Raw genomic sequence first — 19,061 nt, forward strand, 5'->3', positions numbered from 1 at the left:
AACTAGTATCACTGCCAAGCCCGTGCTAGTCTTAACACAGTCACTCACAATGCATTTCACTCACGTTAGCAAGTTTATGGAGTTGCATTTCCCGACAACGTAATAGCTACAAAAATACTGATTGTTTTTGATTGAGAATGCTCGCCAAATATTAAGGTTGTCGGTACCAACTGCAGTCATAGTTTTTAGCTACCGACTTGCTCAATACGCCACGCGGAATATATGTCTTTTCTCGTCACAAAATTCACTTAAAAATTCTGAAATTTCTACACGCCCATCGTTATAATTTTGCCGTCACTTTACCACACTTTTTATGTATGAAACACTGCTAGATCGGGCAACTTATCGTTTCCATCGGAATTACTACTACACACGTCCGAACTGTTTCATGGCTACGCTCTCACTCTTTCTAGAATACTCTAAGTCTTCTCTACCAGCAGAGAAAGGCGCGCGAAGCATATTGCTTTACCATTGGACAGTTTACTCAACAGCCAATTGCAAAACAACGTTCTCTCGCGTCAGTCCGCGCTTTTCATCAACAACCAATCGCAAAATAATAAACCTAACGACTGAACTTTTTACCGACGTAATTATCTAATATGCTGTTTTGCTTATGCATAAAGTTATTTACTATTGCTATTTATACCTGAATTAACTTCCCCTTTACCATAAACTTACTTTACAAATCTATTCTACAAAAATCCCCTTTGTCCATATCCATACTTTTTCCAAATGTTCCCACACTAAATCCTACTACATTACTCGTTAAACAATTATCTTCATATTAACCTTAAACCAGACTCACGCATCATTCATACTGCTAAAACACATTTATAACATTTTACATACACAAAAAGACATAATAACACTTCATGAAGATACTAGAACAGTTTATAACAAACATTCTATTACTTCAGTGCACTCTAGTGGGCACAATCGAAACTAAAATCACAGTCCCCCTATCCAATATTGTCCTCTATCGGCTGATACATAAACTACGTGTGCGTTCAGTCTTGCGTCACCATCTGTCACTATCCAGCTCTGAGACACATCTCCCACTTAACCGCCTCCAAGGCAGGATCGGTATACGGCGCTACGCCTCACCACAACGAATTCCTCTCCTGTGCCAACCTCTTCATCTCGGAGTAGCTCTTGCAGGCTATGTCCTCAATTATTTGCTGGATGTATTCCAATCTCTGTCTTCCTCTACAGTTTTTGCCCTCTACAACTCCCTATAGTGCCATGGAAGTCATTCCCTCATGTCTTAACAGATGTCCTATCATCCTGTCTTTTCACCTTATCAGTGTTTTCCACATGTTCCTTTCCTCTCCGATTCTGCGCAGAACCACCTCATTCCTTACCTTACCAGTCCACCTTATTTTCAACATTCGTCTGTAGTACGACATCTCAAATGCTTCGATTCTCTTCTCTTCTCTTTCCCACAGTCCATGTTTCACTACCATAGAATGCTGTACTCCAGACGTAAATTCTCAGAAATTTCTTCCTCAAATTAACCCCGATATTGGATATTAGTAGACTTCTCTTGGTCTGGAATGCCCTTTTTGCCATTTGCTAGTCTGCTTTCAATGTCCTCCTTGCTCCATCCGTCACTGGTTTCTTTACTGCCTAGGTAGCAGAATTCCTTAACTTTATATACTTCATGGCCTTCAATCTTGATGTTAAGTTTCTCGCTGTTCTCATTTCTACTACTTCTCATTACCTTCGTCTTTCTTCGATTTACTCTCAGTCCATACTTTGTACTCTTTAGATGGTTCATTCCATTCAGCAGAGTGTATAATTCTTCTTCACTTTCGCTCAGGATACCAAAGTCATCAGCGAATCGTACCATTGATATCCTTTCACTTTGAATTTTAATTCCACTCCTGAACCTTTCTTTTATTCCCAACACTGTTTCCTAGATGTACAGATTGAACAGTAGGGGTTAAAGGCTACATACTTGTCTGACACTCTTTTTAATCTGAGCCCTTCGTTCTTGGTCATCCATTCTTATTATTCCCTCTTGGCTCTTGTACATATTGTATACTACCCGTCTCTCCCTACAGGTTACCCATACGTTTTTCAGAATTTCGAACATCTTGCACCATTTGACATTGTCGAACGCTTTTTCCAGGTCGACAAATCCTATGAACATGTTCTGATTTTTTTTTTAGTCTTGCTTCCATTATTAACCGCAATGTCAGAATTGCCTCTCTCGTGCCTTAACCTTTCCTAAAGCCAAACTGATCGTCATCTAGAGCATCCTCAATTTCCTTTTCCATTCTTCTGTATGTTTTTCTTGGAAGCAATTTGGATGCATTTGCTATTAGGCTGATCGTGCGATAATTCTCGCACTTGTCAGCTCTTGCAGTCTTCGGAATTGTGTGGATGGTGTTTTTCCGCAAGTCAGATGGTATGTCGCCAGACTCATACATTCTACACACCCACGTGAATAGTCGTTTTGTTACCACTCCCCCCAATGATTTTAGAAATTCTGATAGAATATTTTCTATTCTTTCTGCCTTATTTGATTATAAGTCCTCCAAGGCTCTTTTAATTTCTGATTCTAATTCTGGATTCCCTATCTTTTCTAAATCGACTCCTGTTTCTTCTTCTATCACATCAGACAAATCTTCACCGTCATAGAGGCTTTCAATGTATTCTTTCCACCTATCCGCTCACTCTTTTGCATTTAACAGTGGATTTCCCGTTGCACTCTGAATGTTATCCCCCTTGCTTTTAATGTAGTCGAAGTCTGTTTTGACTTTCTAGTATGCTGAGACTGTCTTTCCGACAATCATTTCTTTTTCGATGGCTTCACATTTTTCCTGCAGCCATTTCGTCTTAGCTTCCCTGCACTTCCTATTTATTTCATTCCTCAGCGACTTGTATTTCTGGATTTCTGAGTTTCCCGGAACATTTTTGTACTTCCTCTTTTCATCGATCAATTGAAGTACCACCTCTGTTGCCCATGGTTTCTTCGCAGTTACCTTCTTTGTACCTATGTTTTCCTTCCCAACTTCTGTGATGGCCCTTTTTAGAGATGTCCATTGCTCTTCAACTGCACTGCCTACTGAGCTTTTCCTTATATTTCTTATTGCTGTAGCTATTTTAGAGGACTTCAACCGTATCTCGTCATTCCTTAGTACTTCCGTATCCCACTTCTTTGTGTACTGATTCTTCCTGACTAATGTCTTAAACTTCAGGGTACGCTTCGTCACTACTACATTGTGAGCTGCGTCTATATCTCCTCCTGGAGTCGCCTTACAATCCAGTATCTGATTTCGGAATTTCTGTCTGACCATGAAATCTTCCCGTATCACGCGGTCTTTTCCAAGCACACCTCCTCCTCTTGTGATTCCTGAACAGAGTATTCGCTATTACTAAGTGAAACTTGTTACAGAATTCAATTAGTCTTTCTCCTCTCTCATTCCTCGTCCCTAGTCCACATTCCCCTTTAATCTTTTCTTCTACTCCTTCCCCTACAACTGCATTCCAGTCTCCCATGACTATTAGATTTTCATATCCCTTTACATACTGCATCACCCTGTCAGTATCCTCATACACTTTCTCTATCTCTTCCTCTTCAGCTTGCGACGTCGGCATGTATACCTGAACTGTCCTTGTCTCTGTTAGTTTGCTGTCGATTCTGATACGAACAACCCTACCACTGAACTGTTCACAGTAACACACTCTGTACCCTACCTTCCTATTCATAACGAAACCTACTCCCATTATACAATTTTCTGCTGCCGTTGGTGTCATCCTATACTCATCTGACCAGAAATCCTTCTTTCCACTTCACTTCACTGACCCTTACTATATTTAGATTGAGCCTTTGCTTTTTCCCTTTTCAGATTTTCTAGCTTCCCTACTACGTTCAAGCTCCTGACATTCCACGCCCCGACTCGTAGAACGTTATGCTTTCGTTAATTATTCAATCTTTTTCTCATGGTAGCCTCCCTCTTGGCATTCCCATCCCAGTGATTCGAATGGGGGGCTATTCCGGAATCTTTCACCAATGGAGAGACCACCATGACACTTCTTCAATTACAAGCCATATGTCCTGTGGATACACGTTACTTGTCTTTAATGCCGTGGTTTCCCTTGCCTTCCGCATCATCATGCCGCTGGTCATTGCAGATTCTTCCGCCTTTAGCGGCAATTTGCCACCCCTAGGAAAAGAGAGTGCCCTGAAAATCTGTCTGCTCCTCCACCACCTTTGAAATGCCGTTGGCAGAATGAGAGTGACTTATTATGCCGGAAGAGACATGAGGATGGGTAACAACAGTGTTATGTCGGCATCCCATTGTCCCAGTGCTACTATAAATCCGTGCCCCCATACGCATAAGTGCTGCATGAACGTCATTTGGGAATGAAACACACTTATACCTATTTATGAATTGCGAGTCGCATCCTAGCCAACAGCAACAGGGGAAATAAGTTGTATGATTTTTTTATGAGTGTAGTGCTCATCATCTTACTTGAAAATGGCATCACAAGACAAAAAAACAGCACAGTCATCTCTAGTCTAGTCCAACACCAACTACCGAGTGTATTGTGTACCTGAAGAACTGCCATCCAGAAACTTTCTTCGCACCTGACCGGTCGCCACAGGCTAAGGTGCAGCTTGTGGTCGGCCACTGACAACAGAGCAGCCTCGCTAAGTCCTAGCACACTGAGATACAATCAGGCGCGGCTTTGGCACAGAGTTCTGACTGCAATTCCACTCACCCCAGTTTAAAAAAATCCACTTCGCCCAATCGGAGATGGCGAGTTGTCTACATATCTCTAATTTCTCATACGAAACGTAGATTCCTCCCTTTTATGTGCGTCATTTTCAAGACAGAAGAGATGAGAGCATTCACGCGTTTCGACAGCGCAGTACCTTTCTTAGTGTGAAAATCATGTACAATAGTATGACATAGGTTATATTTCCTCTAATTACTGTCTCATCCTGTAAAAAAAATCTGTTCATATCAGCTCAATATCTATTACGTCCTGCATTACAAGATTAGAATTGAAACTCATTTTTGGCTTGTGACAGTGTGCTAAGAGCATGCTCTGCTTCTGTCACAGGAAGCCTCCTCCTTTCGAACTCTCTTAAGGTAGACAAATAGCAGCACGGACGAGAAGTAAATATCACTTTATAAATCCGGCAATAGAGCTAATTTTATTACGATAGTCACCTCTAAATATCAGGTTAATACTATGTATCATTTTATAAATTCGATAATATAGCTGATTTTATTACGATGGCCATCTCTCCCACTCCCATTGTAGGTAGGGACTGAAATTTGGTTAAAAGATCCCGCCACAGCGAAAAACATCTGATTGCCGCCGCAACGAAAAAACACCTGATTACCTTTCCAACTCGCGAATTATGTAAGTGGCGCTCTCGCTCTCGCTTCTTCTGCCCTGCGGCATGTCATTGATGTCCAAGTGGTCCACTAACTAATTAAATTGATCATGAGATCCCCTTTGTATGGCGAGTATTTTTTCCTCCTGCGGTCGGATTCCACTCGCCAGTTAACTCAAATGGGAATCCCTGGAGTGAAGACGATGTTCTTTTTGAGAAATACTATTGTGAATCGACATTTGAAGCTGACTGCAGAAGGATTCTACTGCCATCAACATACATTTCACGTAAGAACCACGAGGATAAGATACGAGAAATTAGCGCTCATACGGAGGCATGTGGGTAGTCTTCTTTTCTCTCACTCTCTATTTGCGAGTGGAATAGGAAAGGAAATGAATAGTAGTCGTAGAGGGTATCTCCACCAAACACTGTACGATGGCTTGTGAAATATACATACATGTGTAAATTTAGTCTGCCTATTAAGATATCGGTCCATCCATTTATAGGCGTATAAAACTCATGGAAGAATGTTGTCTCTTATTTATCGAGAACTTCTGCGCTGTCTCTCAGTAAAAACCTTTGTATCAGCCTTTAATTTTCTCACTACAATCACTTCACGAGACGTATGCTAGATTCTATAATATGTTTGGCCACAACACTTGAAAGAAGCTGTAAAGAGATTGCCTGTCATCCTCCTTTATGTCAGAGTGTCGCTTTAACGTTCAGGGAGAAACTCACTACCCTGCGGATGCTCCCATCCAGAGATTTTTTGTGATTGGTACAGCTTCTGGTGATCTGTAATAAATTACGCAATAGAGCAGTAGCAGGTCCCTTCAGCTATTTTAGATTCAATAGTACTTCTATCTATCCCACCAATTCTCAATCCTCTGCAAATCGCTGTAGCTTACCTGTGTCGAAATCCTGGTACAGGCAGGAGCCTACATCTAAATACGTATTCTGAAAACCACTGCACTTGTGCACTATGTCGTAGCAGTATTATCGCTTTCTTCGCTCCTTTCCCAGTCACTTGCGCAATGATCGAGCAAAAATGAATGTCTGTATACGTTTGTATATACTCTAAAACTCCTCTATGATCACTTCACCAGATATTGGTTTTTAATGGCCAAGGAAGCCTTACTGCTGAGCCTTTACTATACGAGGACTACACAAAGAAAATCTGACACATCTGAAATTCACCGATATCGAATGATACATAAATATATCCTCGTACGTGTCCTAATCTCCTTTATCGTATTTCTACGATTAGTACGCCAGAACTACGACAGTGGAATGGTGCCAGAGTCTTCGTTGATAGCATTGTGTTTCGTGATAAATATATCACCTTTTTTCCAAAGGGAGTATTCCTCTATAATATGAATTTAACAGCATCACAGAGCTTCCAGGATACTATCCATGAAATCATTTACATTGGTGCAACAGCCTCACATCTCCACGCATAATTCAGGGTTACTGCTAGAGTAGGGAGAGATTCGGAATGTAATCAAAGCAGTGCTCACTTTTTACCCCCACGCTCTTCGATAGTGGACCGACCATGATGCTGCATTCCCTCTAAAACGGAGTATATCCACATGTGTAGTACACATAAGCGTAGGAGTAGTTACTTATTTAGAAGAAAACACAGAAATTATACTCTCATCCAACTGCCGTACATCGAGAGCAAATTAATCAACAAGTACAAGCAAGACGAGATCACTGTCAACGTCACCTCCAGCAACAGCAGTCATCTTAGTACGTCTTACACCTCGATCCGAAATGTAGTGCCACAATCTTTCGGTGACATACCGACGGGATTAGCGGTCACTCACCTCCTACACCGTCACTTCTTAATTGGAGGATGACACCCCCCTTAAAAATCCATGCAAATGAATCTGACCCCGAGATATTCTTCTGCTTCAGATCACCGACTTCTCAGTTTTTAATGTCTGGATTGCTTCCCTTAAGACTCCAGCAAATGAATCCGAAATCGACATATGCATTCTACTTCAGTTCGCTCCAGATGTTTACTCCTAGACATTTTGCGGCAGTTAACACTTACGATGAGCGTGTACTGGATCTCTAGTTACGTTCATGTCGACTACCAATCCCACCACAGGTCCTCCCGCCCTCTTGCAGACAACCCATCTCCTACGAACATCCCACATCTGAAACAATACACTGCAAGTAGCTGTACAGTACATGGTAGAGGGTACATCTTATCAGTATTATCGATTACCCTCCCATCCTAGTCTCACACGCTGATCAATTAAAAAATTCCAAAAATGAGATTTTCACTCTGCAGTGGAGTGTGCGCTGATATGAAACTTCCTGGCAGGTTAAAACTGTGTGCCGGACCGAGACTCGAACTCGGGACCTCTGCCTTTCGCGGGCAAGTGCACTTGCTCCCGAAAGTCAAAGGTCCCGAGTTCGAGTCTCGGTCCGGCACACAGTTTTAACCTGCCAGAAAGTTTCAAGAAAAACATTGCCTACATGTCTCCATACATACCCTAATTCCGGGAGAAATACGTCATCTTTCTCAGAGATTTTTCTTCCATCACATATTCGAATGGTGTACGTCAACCTTTACGACCCTTGCAGCATCCATATTATGCTTTTGCTTCGCAGGTCAATCACGGAACACGAACTGATGTGGGCTCACAGTATAGGCAGACAGCGACTATGTGGCGTCGAGCTGTTGAATCGATGTTACTCTCCACCAGTACGTATCACTTACCCAGATCTGTGCATAAAAGCCGACAATGACCTCAACTTACGGCGAAATTCAGAAGGTATACTGAGGTACGACGAAGGTGGAGGCCGTTCATATAGCGTGGGGGAAGCTGTGCGGCAAATGGACATAATATCTAGGAGCAGTTGACAGCTAAGTACGACACATTCTGCCTCGGCATTCCCTTCTTCGACACCAGCAGTGTCAGTGCATCAATACTCAGTGCTCTTTGTGTTGCTACTTTAGAATTAGCAGCTCAAGGGTCATCAAAGGACGTATTTCTACAAAAAACAACTACACTCCTGGAAATGGAAAAAAGAACACATTGACACCGGTGTGTCAGACCCACCATACTTGCTCCGGACACTGCGAGAGGGCTGTACAAGCAATGATCACATGCACGGCACAGCGGACACACCAGGAACCGCGGTGTTGGCCGTCGAATGGCGCTAGCTGCGCAGCATTTGTGCACCTCCGCCGTCAGTGTCAGCCAGTTTGCCGTGGCATACGGAGCTCCATCGCGGTCTTTAACACTGGTAGCATGCCGCGACAGCGTGGACGTGAACCGTATGTCCAGTTGACGGACTTTGAGCGAGGGCGTATAGTGGGCATGCGGGAGGCCGGGTGGACGTACCGCCGAATTGCTCAACACGTGGGGCGTGAGGTCTCCACAGCACATCGATGTTGTCGCCAGTGGTCGGCGGAAGGTGCACGTGCCCGTCGACCTGGGACCGGACCGCAGCGACGCACGGATGCACGCCAAGACCGTAGGATCCTACGCAGTGCCGTAGGGGACCGCACCGCCACTTCCCAGCAAATTAGGGACACTGTTGCTCCTGGGGTATCGGCGAGGACCATTCGCAACCGTCTCCATGAAGCTGGGCTACGGTCCCGCACACCGTTAGGCCGTTTTCCGCTCACGCCCCAACATCGTGCAGCCCGCCTCCAGTGGTGTCGCGACAGGCGTGAATGGAGGGACGAATGGAGACGTGTCGTCTTCAGCGATGAGAGTCGCTTCTGCCTTGGTGCCAATGATGGTCGTATGCGTGTTTGGCGCCGTGCAGGTGAGCGCCACAATCAGGACTGCATACGACCGAGGCACACAGGGCCCACACCCGGCATCATGGTGTGGGGAGCGATCTCCTACACTGGCGGTACACCACTGGTGATCGTCGAGGGGACACTGAATAGTGCACGGTACATCCAAACCACATCGAACCCATCGTTCTACCATTCCTAGACCGGCAAGGGAACTTGCTGTTCCAACAGGACAATGCACGTCCGCATGTATCCCGTGCCACCCAACGTGCTCTAGAAGGTGTAAGTCAACTACCCTGGCCAGCAAGATCTCCGGATCTGTCCCCCATTGAGCATGTTTTGGACTGGATGAAGCGTCGTCTCACGCGGTCTGCACGTCCAGCACGAACGCTGGTCCAACTGAGGCGCCAGGTGGAAATGGCATGGCAAGCCGTTCCACAGGACTACATCCAGCATCTCTACGATCGTCTCCATGGGAGAATAGCAGCCTGCATCGCTGCGAAAGGTGGATATACACTGTACTAGTGCCGACATTGTGCATGCTCTGTTGCCTGTGTCTATGTGCCTGTGGTTCTGTCAGTGTGATCATGTGATGTATCTGACCCCAGGAATGTGTCAATAAAGTTTCCCCTTCCTGGGACAATGAATTCACGGTGTTCTTATTTCAATTTCCAGGAGTGTATTTGCGAAATACTGTCACATAATTTCAGAACTTCAGTGAGTGCTATTTAAGTACAGTGACGTTGTGTGTGATACTCCCTTCCACCATTAACAAATGTTCCATTAAAACTAGAGTGTTCCGTGCCATATACGTTTATGTTGAATCCATCCTAATCCAATCCACTTACGATCAAAATACAGCCCCTCGAGCGAAGCAATGGAATCAGACATCTGTAACATAGTTACCAAACGTCTGTCGGTGTCATTTAAGTACAGTAACGTTGTGTAGGGTACGCCCTTCCACAATTAACAAATATTCCATTACAGCTACAGTCTTCCGTGCCAAATACATCCCATACTGATTTCTGATATGTACTTCTGTATCGTTAGAATTTAGACAGGATCAAACTCGAACAGTCCACTTCCATAGTTATAAATCAAAGCTTAAAACCCAGGTTCTTTTTAGCGGAGGAACATATAAAAGTTTCTCTCAAACGTTATGTAGTTGCAATATGCATTCTGATTATCCGGATCCGTAGGCTAGTAATCACCTATACAAGACCATTGCAATTGTACAGACTGATGGTCCACTTCATCGTCAACCAGTTTTGTTTTAGATGGATTTTTTATATTCCCGCTGCATCCATACCAATTTCTCCTAATATACACCATGTTGCTGACTAGGGAGTGTGGTACAATGCCTCTAGAGCGCATAGACTACCCACTATTAAAGTACTGATATATTACATCATCCTTTCATCCAACACATTAAAAATCCAAGCACCTTCAAACGCAAATTCCGATTACATCTGCTGTGTAATGCTTTATACTAAAGTACTACGACACATAGCCGTGGGCCCATTGATGATGAAATAAAAATAAATCATTTTATCACATCCATCGTGTGACTATACATTCAAATTAATGATTATGACTTTCTATGTCAGTACCCAGTTTTATTTTTCTTATAGATATGCTCTCGCTTATCTTCAGGGGTCTTCATATTAAATTATACTTCTAAGCGTAGCATTTCTGTTACTATCTGTCGGTCTAGATGTACAAAGTCGTCCAAAGAAAGAGTCTAGGTCATATTTATCAACTCGCAGCTGTTAGAGATTCATAAGGCTCAGTAATGGGTCCAATACTTTTCTTGTGTACGCAACAGATCTTCCGTTTAATGCACATCAAATAGAATTAGATGTTTTTGGAAATGACAGAAGTGTTGCAATCAGTCTAAATGCGACAACAGAGGAAACTGTAAATAATGTTTTCTTAATATGTATTGGTTTGCAGTAAATGTACTTTTTCGTAAATCTAAATACCAGAATTATTCAGAACCGCATATTGAAGGGTACTACATCAGTGATAAATTAAAACTGTGGACAAGAGTTTCTAAGTAAAGTAGAATTTAGAAAATCCTGCATGGAAGTCTGTATGTAGTTTGAACTTTAAGTTACAGTAAACACATTATTGAGAATCGTAAACAACTCAGTTCAGTCATTGTTATTCTACATACTATTTTAAGCGCTGAAGAGAAACAAATCAGTAGGTTAATATATTTCGCATATTTTGATCAATTATCTCACATGGAATTATGTAGTGAAGTAAATAATCTTTTAGTATTCATTGGACAAAACACGCCATAAGAATAATACGTACAGCTAACTCATGGGAACCTTTTACATAACTGTTTAAGCAGTTAGGTATATAAATTATGTAGTTAGATTATATATTTTCTCTCATTAAGTTTCCTGTAAATAGTTAATTAGACTTATGTTATGTCAGAAAAGATTAAATAATAAACAATTAAGCTACTAACACGTAAAGTGACACACTTCACATCATTACAGTATATCGTGCAATATATAACGGTACTCCACAAGCAAGGACCTACGAATACGAAAATAATCCTGCCACTCAGACAGTTTATACAGGATGAGTCACTAACTATTGCCACCAAGGATAACTCCGAACGTATGATAGGAGTTGAAAAGTTTGTGGAACAAAAGTTACGTGGGACAACAGGGGTCATAATATGACGTTGGTTTTTTGTTGCTAGTCGGGGTCACTTTAGAGATATGAAGGTCAACTTTGTTTTTTTAAATGGGGTGCTATAGCTTGGTACTTATTTTATGATAGCGGTTATCGAGACGAATCCAGTGATGTGTAACAGTAAAGTCTTTGAAGGTCAACGAAGATCAAAAAGGTGGCATGAACATCCACTTACAGAAGGCATTCTAAGTGATGACCATTGGTATCTATGCAGTGCTGCAATCTTCTTATCATGGATTGAGTGGTATTCCTTATCACATCGACACTTATCGAAGCACATACTCTGACAATTCTCCCTCACATATGTTCAGGTGTAGTAGGAACGTCTTTATAAACAATGTCTTTTACGACTCCCACAAGAAAAAAACCAGAGGCGTCGAGTCTGGCCAACGAGCCGGTCACGACACATCTCCTCCGCGTCCAGTCCAACGGTTTGAGAATTGTCTCTGCAATTCACTTCTAACCATCACCGGAAAATGTGCCGGACAGCCATCGTGTTGATACCACATTCTCTTCCTTGTTCCGAAACGTATTTCTTCCAATAACAGACCTAATGTTTCTTGCACGAATGTGGTGTACTTTCTACGATTAAGATTTCCTTCGATGAAATAGGGGCCTATAATTCTGTCATCCACAATCCCACACCAAACATTCACCGACCACGGTTTTTGGTCTGCAACTTGCCGCAGCCAACAGAGGTTTTCAGTTGCCCAGCAATGCGTGTCATGCAAATTAACATTTCCATGGTTCGTGAATGTAGCCTCGTCAGTAAATAAAATGAAATTAATAAATGTGTCATCACTCTGAATCTTGTTGAACCCACCGGCAGAATTCAATGCGACGCGTACTATCCGTACCTGTTAATTCTTGGTGGACACTGATCTGGTAAGGATGATATTTATGGCAGATGCAGAACACGAACAACACAACTCTGACTCATGCCAGATTCCCTTGCGGTTTGACGCTAACTAACACAAGGATCTCGAACCACAATGGCAAGCGTACCAATTTCCGTTTCCTCGTTAGTAACTTTCCTTTGCAGGATATGTTTCCCATGCATTGAAGATCCAGTTGTTCTCAATTTATCATACACATGTTTAAATGTACGACGTGTAGGGTGAGTATATGGAGCATATCTTTCAGTGTATAAGTCTCTAGTTCTCACTGAATTTCGTTGGCATTCTCCGTAAATGAGAAGAATATAGACTTGTTCTTCGAAGGAATACATCATTCACATTCGCTTGAATACGCCGCATTCGGCGAATATTTACTATTTGCACGATATACGAGAGAGAATTGTCAATGCACGTGCTTCGATAAGTGCCGAAGTGATAAGGAATACCACTCAGTCCATGATACGAAAATTGCAGCTCTGTATTGATACCAATGGTCATCACTTGGAACATCTTCTGTAAAAGGACGTTCATACTACCTTTCTGACCTTTGTTGACCTTCAAAGAACTTACTGTTACACATCATTGGATTCGTCTCGATAGTCGCTATCAGAAAATAAGTACCAAGCTATAGCATCCCACTTAAAGAAACAAAGTTCACCTTCATATCTCTACCGCGACCCCACCTAGCAACAAAAAACCAACGTCATATTATAGACACCGTTGTCCCACGCAATTTTTGTCCCACAAACTTTGCAGCTACTATTATACTTTCAGAGTTATTCTAGGTGGTAATAGTTAGTGACTCACCCTGTATAGCAAAACGTCGTCAAATGAAACTTTGTCACCTTTATGTTTACATTTATAGCTGTATTCTACAACAACCCCCCTCTCCCCTCCTTCCACCACCACCTTAATCCGTTCTTGGATGGTACGTGGGAAAAACACTATTTATAACGCACTGTATTCAGCCTAATTTCGGTACGGATTATGCGAACAATATGTGGAGGGAAGTATTATGTACATGGATAAATGTGGCTCTTGGAATTCGGTGGGGTTCCCTGTGATGCGCAATTCTTTCTTGTAGCGGGCCACACTGCAGTTTGCTGAGCACTTTTGTCACGGTGATTAAACAGACCCATGGCGAATCGTGGTTCTTATTTGAATCTCTTCTATCTTCTCCGTTAATCCAACTTGGTTCTTTGAGTTGTTTTCAACGATTTTATTGTCTTACGCAGTACTTTCATCTGCCCACAACTGCCCGTTTTCCATCACCAGTATCATCTTCAGATTTCGTACAACAACCAACTTTTCGTAACATCTTCTACATGCGCAAGTCAAAGCTTCTAAAGTTGTAGTTTGAATGCTGACAAAAAACTTTAGCATAAAGTTTTATAATATTTTTGTATACGAGAAAACTGAATACAGTAGTCGTATACCGCATAACGTGGTCAGGTTGTGGATAACTTAGTAAACTGTAAGTAGCTAACAGACACTGGGGCATCAACCATGCCCTCAAATAAGAATTGGAGTCACACCCGATTGTTACAGCACATGACTTGAGCATGCACAAGATGTTACAGAACGTTGTTTATTATTCAGGAATATGAAAATGACAAGTGATCATAGGGACCTGAGATCTGTAAACCGATGAAAATGATTGTGCTCGGCAGTACAATTGTTAAAACATTATACTGCAGACTAATTCTCTGACATTTTGTCAGTTTTTTCAATATTTAGAATTATGTAACCCTTTACTTTCTTTAGTGCTACAATGCTTTTAGCGGGGATAAATTTGGAAGATAACCTTCAATGCAATATCAACAGGGTAGATGCTTCAATATTCTGGAAATAACACACAGAGTACTTCAAATGTAATGATACTCAAAGTTACCTAAGGTCATAACATTTGTGCTGTTGCGGCACCAGTTCACTATCTAAATTTCCACTCGCACAGAAGAATGTTTATGTGCGCTTGCCCATGTCATCTAAGCAGTGGGGTGTACTGACGCACGTATCCACAGGCAATATGTGGGGATGAGCATTTCGGACGCCAACCGCAAGGAGGCATACGGCATCGCGCTGCTGGTGCTGGTGCTCATGGTCTCCCCCGTCATCATCGTGCTCGTACGCAACGCCGTCGCCACTATACAGGTGAGTCTCCGTCATCTCAGTCCTCGTCTGCAACGTCATCGCCACTAGACAGGTGTGTCTCCGTCATCAGCATGCTCATCCACATCGCCATCGCCACTGCACAGGTAAGTCTCCACAGTCATCGTGTTCGTCTACAAGCACAGGTAGTCCCAGTCTTCAAGAAGGGTCGTCGAGCAGATGCGCAAAACTATAGACCTATATCTCTGACGTCGATCTGTTGTAGAATTTTAGAACATGTTTTTTGCTCGAATATCATGTCGTTTTTGGAAACTCAGAATCTACTATGTAGGAATCAACATGGATTCCGGAAACAGCGATCGTGTGAGACCCAACTCGCTTTATTTGTTCATGAGACCCAGAAAATATTAGATACAGGCTCCCAGGTAGATGCTATTTTTCTGGACTTCCGGAAGACGTTCGATACAGTTCCGCACTGTCGCCTGATAAACAAAGTAAGAGCCTACGGAATATCAGACCAGCTGTGTGGCTGGATTGAAGAGTTTTTAGCAAACAGAACACAACATGTTGTTATCAACGGAGAGACGTCTACAGACGTTAAAGTAACCTCTGGTGTGCCACAGGGGAGTGTTATGGGACCATTGCTTTTCACAATATATATAAATGACCTAGTAGATAGTGTCGGAAGTTCCATGCGGCTTTTCGCGGATGATGCTGTAGTATACAGAGAAGTTGCAGCATTAGTAAATTGTAGCGAAATGCAGGAAGATCTGCAGCGGATAGGCACTTGGTGCAGGGAGTGGCAACTGACTCTTAATATAGACAAATGTAATGTATTGCGAATACATAGAAAGAAGGATCCTTTATTGTATGATTATATGATAGCGGAACAAACACTGGTAGCAGTTACTTCTGTAAAATATCTGGGAGTATGCGTATGGAACGATTTGAATTGGAATGATCATATAAAATTAATTATTGGTAAGGCGGGTGCCAGGTTGAGATTCATTGGGAGAGTACTTAGAAAATGTAGTCCATCAACAAAGGAGGTGGCTTACAAAGCACTCGTTCGACCTATACTTGAGTATTGCTCATCAGTGTGGGATCCGTACCAGATCGGGTTGACGGAGGAGATAGAGAAGATTCAAAGAAGAGCGGCGCGTTTCGTCACAGGGTTATTTGGTAACCGTGATAGCGTTACGGAGATGTTTAACAAACTCAAGTGGCAGACTCTGCAAGAGAGGCGCTCTGCATCGCGGTGTAGCTTGCTCGCCAGGTTTCGAGAGGGTGCGTTTCTGGATGAGGTATCGAATATATTGCTTCCCCCTACTTATACCTCCAGAGGAGATCACGAATGTAAAATTAGAGAGATTAGAGCGCGCACAGAGGCCTTCAGACAGTCGTTCTTCCCGCGAACCATACGCGACTGGAACAGGAAAGGGAGGTAATGACAGTGGCACGTAAAGTGCCCTCCGCCACACACCGTTGGGTGGCTTGCGGAGTATAAATGTAGATGTAGAACAAAACCGCCTCTATACTGATGAGTTACTGTAATCATTAATCATTGTACTCGTCCACGAGAACATCACCACTCTACAGGTGAGTCTCTGTGACCATCGAGCTCGTCCATAACGCCGTAGCCACTACACAGTCTCAGGGTCGCCAGTGCACCTAGGTTGCCTCACGACACTGAAACTGCTTACCAGGGAAACTCCCCATCGCACCCCCCTCAGATTTAGCGGTAAAATGGCCCAGTCAAAAACTGAATCCAGATCAAGCATGAAAACAGCAGGAGGTGTACTTAACTGTGAAAAGAAAAGAAAAATAGAAGCAGTGAACCGTCCTAGATTACGATGTGCAACACTAAGTGGACTCTGAGATTCACAGCGTCGTGGTTGTGTGGTCATGGTACTGAACAGCGAAGTGGAGGATCTGTGTTCAAATTTCCCTCGTACCCCATTGTTTCCACAATATTGTGAACTTTTCGTCCTGTCATTGATGTATCTCCTCTCCTTCTGTAGTCTTGGCAGTTCTCATACTATACTGTGGTTATAGAATATGAGTCTTGTGGTAAGAATATATTACAGACGCAAGGAAATGTTTAAAAAAATGGTTCAAATGGCTCTGAGCACTATGGGACTTAACATCTGAGGTCATCAGTCCCCTAGAACTTAGGAATACTTAAACCTAACTAACCTAAGGACATCACACACATCCATGCCCGAGGCAGGATTCGAACCTGCGGCCGTAGCAGTCGCGCGGTTCCGGACTGAAGCGCCTAGAACCGCTCTGCCACAGCCGCCGGCCAAGTAAATGTGATGAACAGTGGGAGCAGGCGAGATGCCGCATAGTCCTCTCATAGAAATGAAAACACCGAATACAGGGGTGTGAACTATGTCACAACAAAGAAATTCAAAAGTCAAAACTTCCGAAACTTAACACAGCCGTTGTAACATGTGGTACTTGTGTAGAACAAATGGGAGGTACATACGTCTCGAGGCCCCTTCCTTACACCTCGCTGTTGCAAAACGGACGTTACACCACGATACAGACACAAATTTAAATACAGCGGACAGACATGTCAATGACCGGACAGACAGTTCATAACTTTGTGGTGGTGGTGGTTGGTTTGGGGAAGGAGACCAGACAGCGTGGTCATCGGTCTCATCGGATTAGGGAAGGATTGGGAAGGAAGTCGGCCGTGCCCTTTCAGAGGAACCATCCCGGCATTTGCCTGGAGTGATTTAGGGAAATCACGGAAAACCTAAATCAGGATGGCCGGACGCGGGATTGAACCGTCGTCCTCCCGAATGCGAGTCCAGTGTCTAACCACTGCGCCACCCCGCTCGGTATAACTTTGTGAAAAATAGATTTAAGCACGAGGGAGATTTGAAAATGGATCTCCCTCTTTGCCGTCCAATGGCGTCACCCCATAACTGCGACTATTCAGATTTGCTTGGTGTTGACATCGTCAGCTTGGACCGTTCACTGTTCCAGTATTGCTTCTTTTTTCACAGTTAAGCATATCTTCTTCCTGTTGTCATGCCTGATCTGTGTTGAGTTTTCGACAGGTATCCACTGGTCCATCTTACTATTAAATCTGAGGGACATGCGATGGGGCGTTTCCCTCGTCGCCAATGTGCCAGAATCTACTTACTGTGAAAAACGGGTTGCTAAATGGAACAGTATAAAATTTACATTCTAGCCTAGGAACTTTTTAAACATGCTCGATCTTTCGTGTTTTAATACGACTGCAGCACTCACAAGGGATATCCTTTTAACAAGATATTTTTTAATAATGTGTTTTTCTCCTCCTTCCCTATACACACTCATGTTTAGAATAAATAGAACACCTTCATTGTAGAAATGATTAGCATTTCATCACCTCTGTTCAGCGTATGTCCTGTTGTGTAGCAGGCACAGCGTCCTCCATGGGCCCTGCTAACCTGTTCCTTGCATGATAGCAGCGACGCGTATAAGGCGCAAATGGTATCATGTGGCATAGTCATCCACGCTTCATTCACCTGATTCCAAAGTTCATCGTGGTGGTGGTTGGCATTGGGTGACAGCACTATGCCCGTCATTTCACCATGTCTCACATATTTTCGATTGGCGACAAGTCTGGTGATATGGCGGGCCAGGGCAAAAGGCTGATAAACTTTGACACCAAGAACGCACGTTTCCATACAGCAGCATGTGTTCGTGCATTGTCTTACTGAAAAATGGCATCGGGGCTGTTGTGCAGAACTGGTATGGTTATGGGTCGTAGGATGTCATTAGCATAGGGCATACGGGTCACAGGCCCTGGACAGGGACTAACTGTAATTTCTGGTTGTACCCAGTATAATCCCCGCATTATAGCGCCTTGAGTTGGCGCTGTATGTCTTCTCCGAATGCAGTCACTGTGATGCCGATTCCCCTGTCTGCGGTGAAACAAAATGTGGCCATCATTTTCAAACAAACAGAAACTGGATTCGTCCGAAAACACTATCTGATGCCGTTCCTGTCACCAGTGACATCGTTCCACACACCATTGCCGTCCAGCACGTTTATACACGTTTGTCAAAGGTAGTTGTAGAAGTGGACGACGCGCACGTAACCGATGCCGTAATAAATGGCGACGGACTGTCACCGCTAGTAGTATAAGATGGGTTGCACTGTTTCACTGATGCGAAAGAGCCGAGAAGGGGACAGATCTGTCCTGCAATGCCATTCGTATGATGCG

General features: G+C 43.3%; 1 protein-coding gene across 2 annotated transcripts in view; it reads left to right on the plus strand.

Moving 5' to 3' along the window:
- The window catches only part of LOC126174770 (receptor-type guanylate cyclase gcy-19), a 492,286-nt gene that overhangs the window by 311,304 nt on the left and 161,921 nt on the right, over nucleotides 1-19,061 (plus strand). For both annotated transcript variants that reach the window (XM_049921109.1, XM_049921111.1), the window contains exon 7: nucleotides 14,749-14,878. In XM_049921109.1, coding sequence (XP_049777066.1) covers nucleotides 14,749-14,878 — 130 coding nt within the window. The remainder of the gene's footprint in view (nucleotides 1-14,748; nucleotides 14,879-19,061) is intronic.

The sequence above is a fragment of the Schistocerca cancellata genome, chromosome 3 (genome assembly GCF_023864275.1).
Source record: "Schistocerca cancellata isolate TAMUIC-IGC-003103 chromosome 3, iqSchCanc2.1, whole genome shotgun sequence".
Taxonomy (NCBI): Eukaryota; Metazoa; Arthropoda; class Insecta; order Orthoptera; family Acrididae; genus Schistocerca; species Schistocerca cancellata.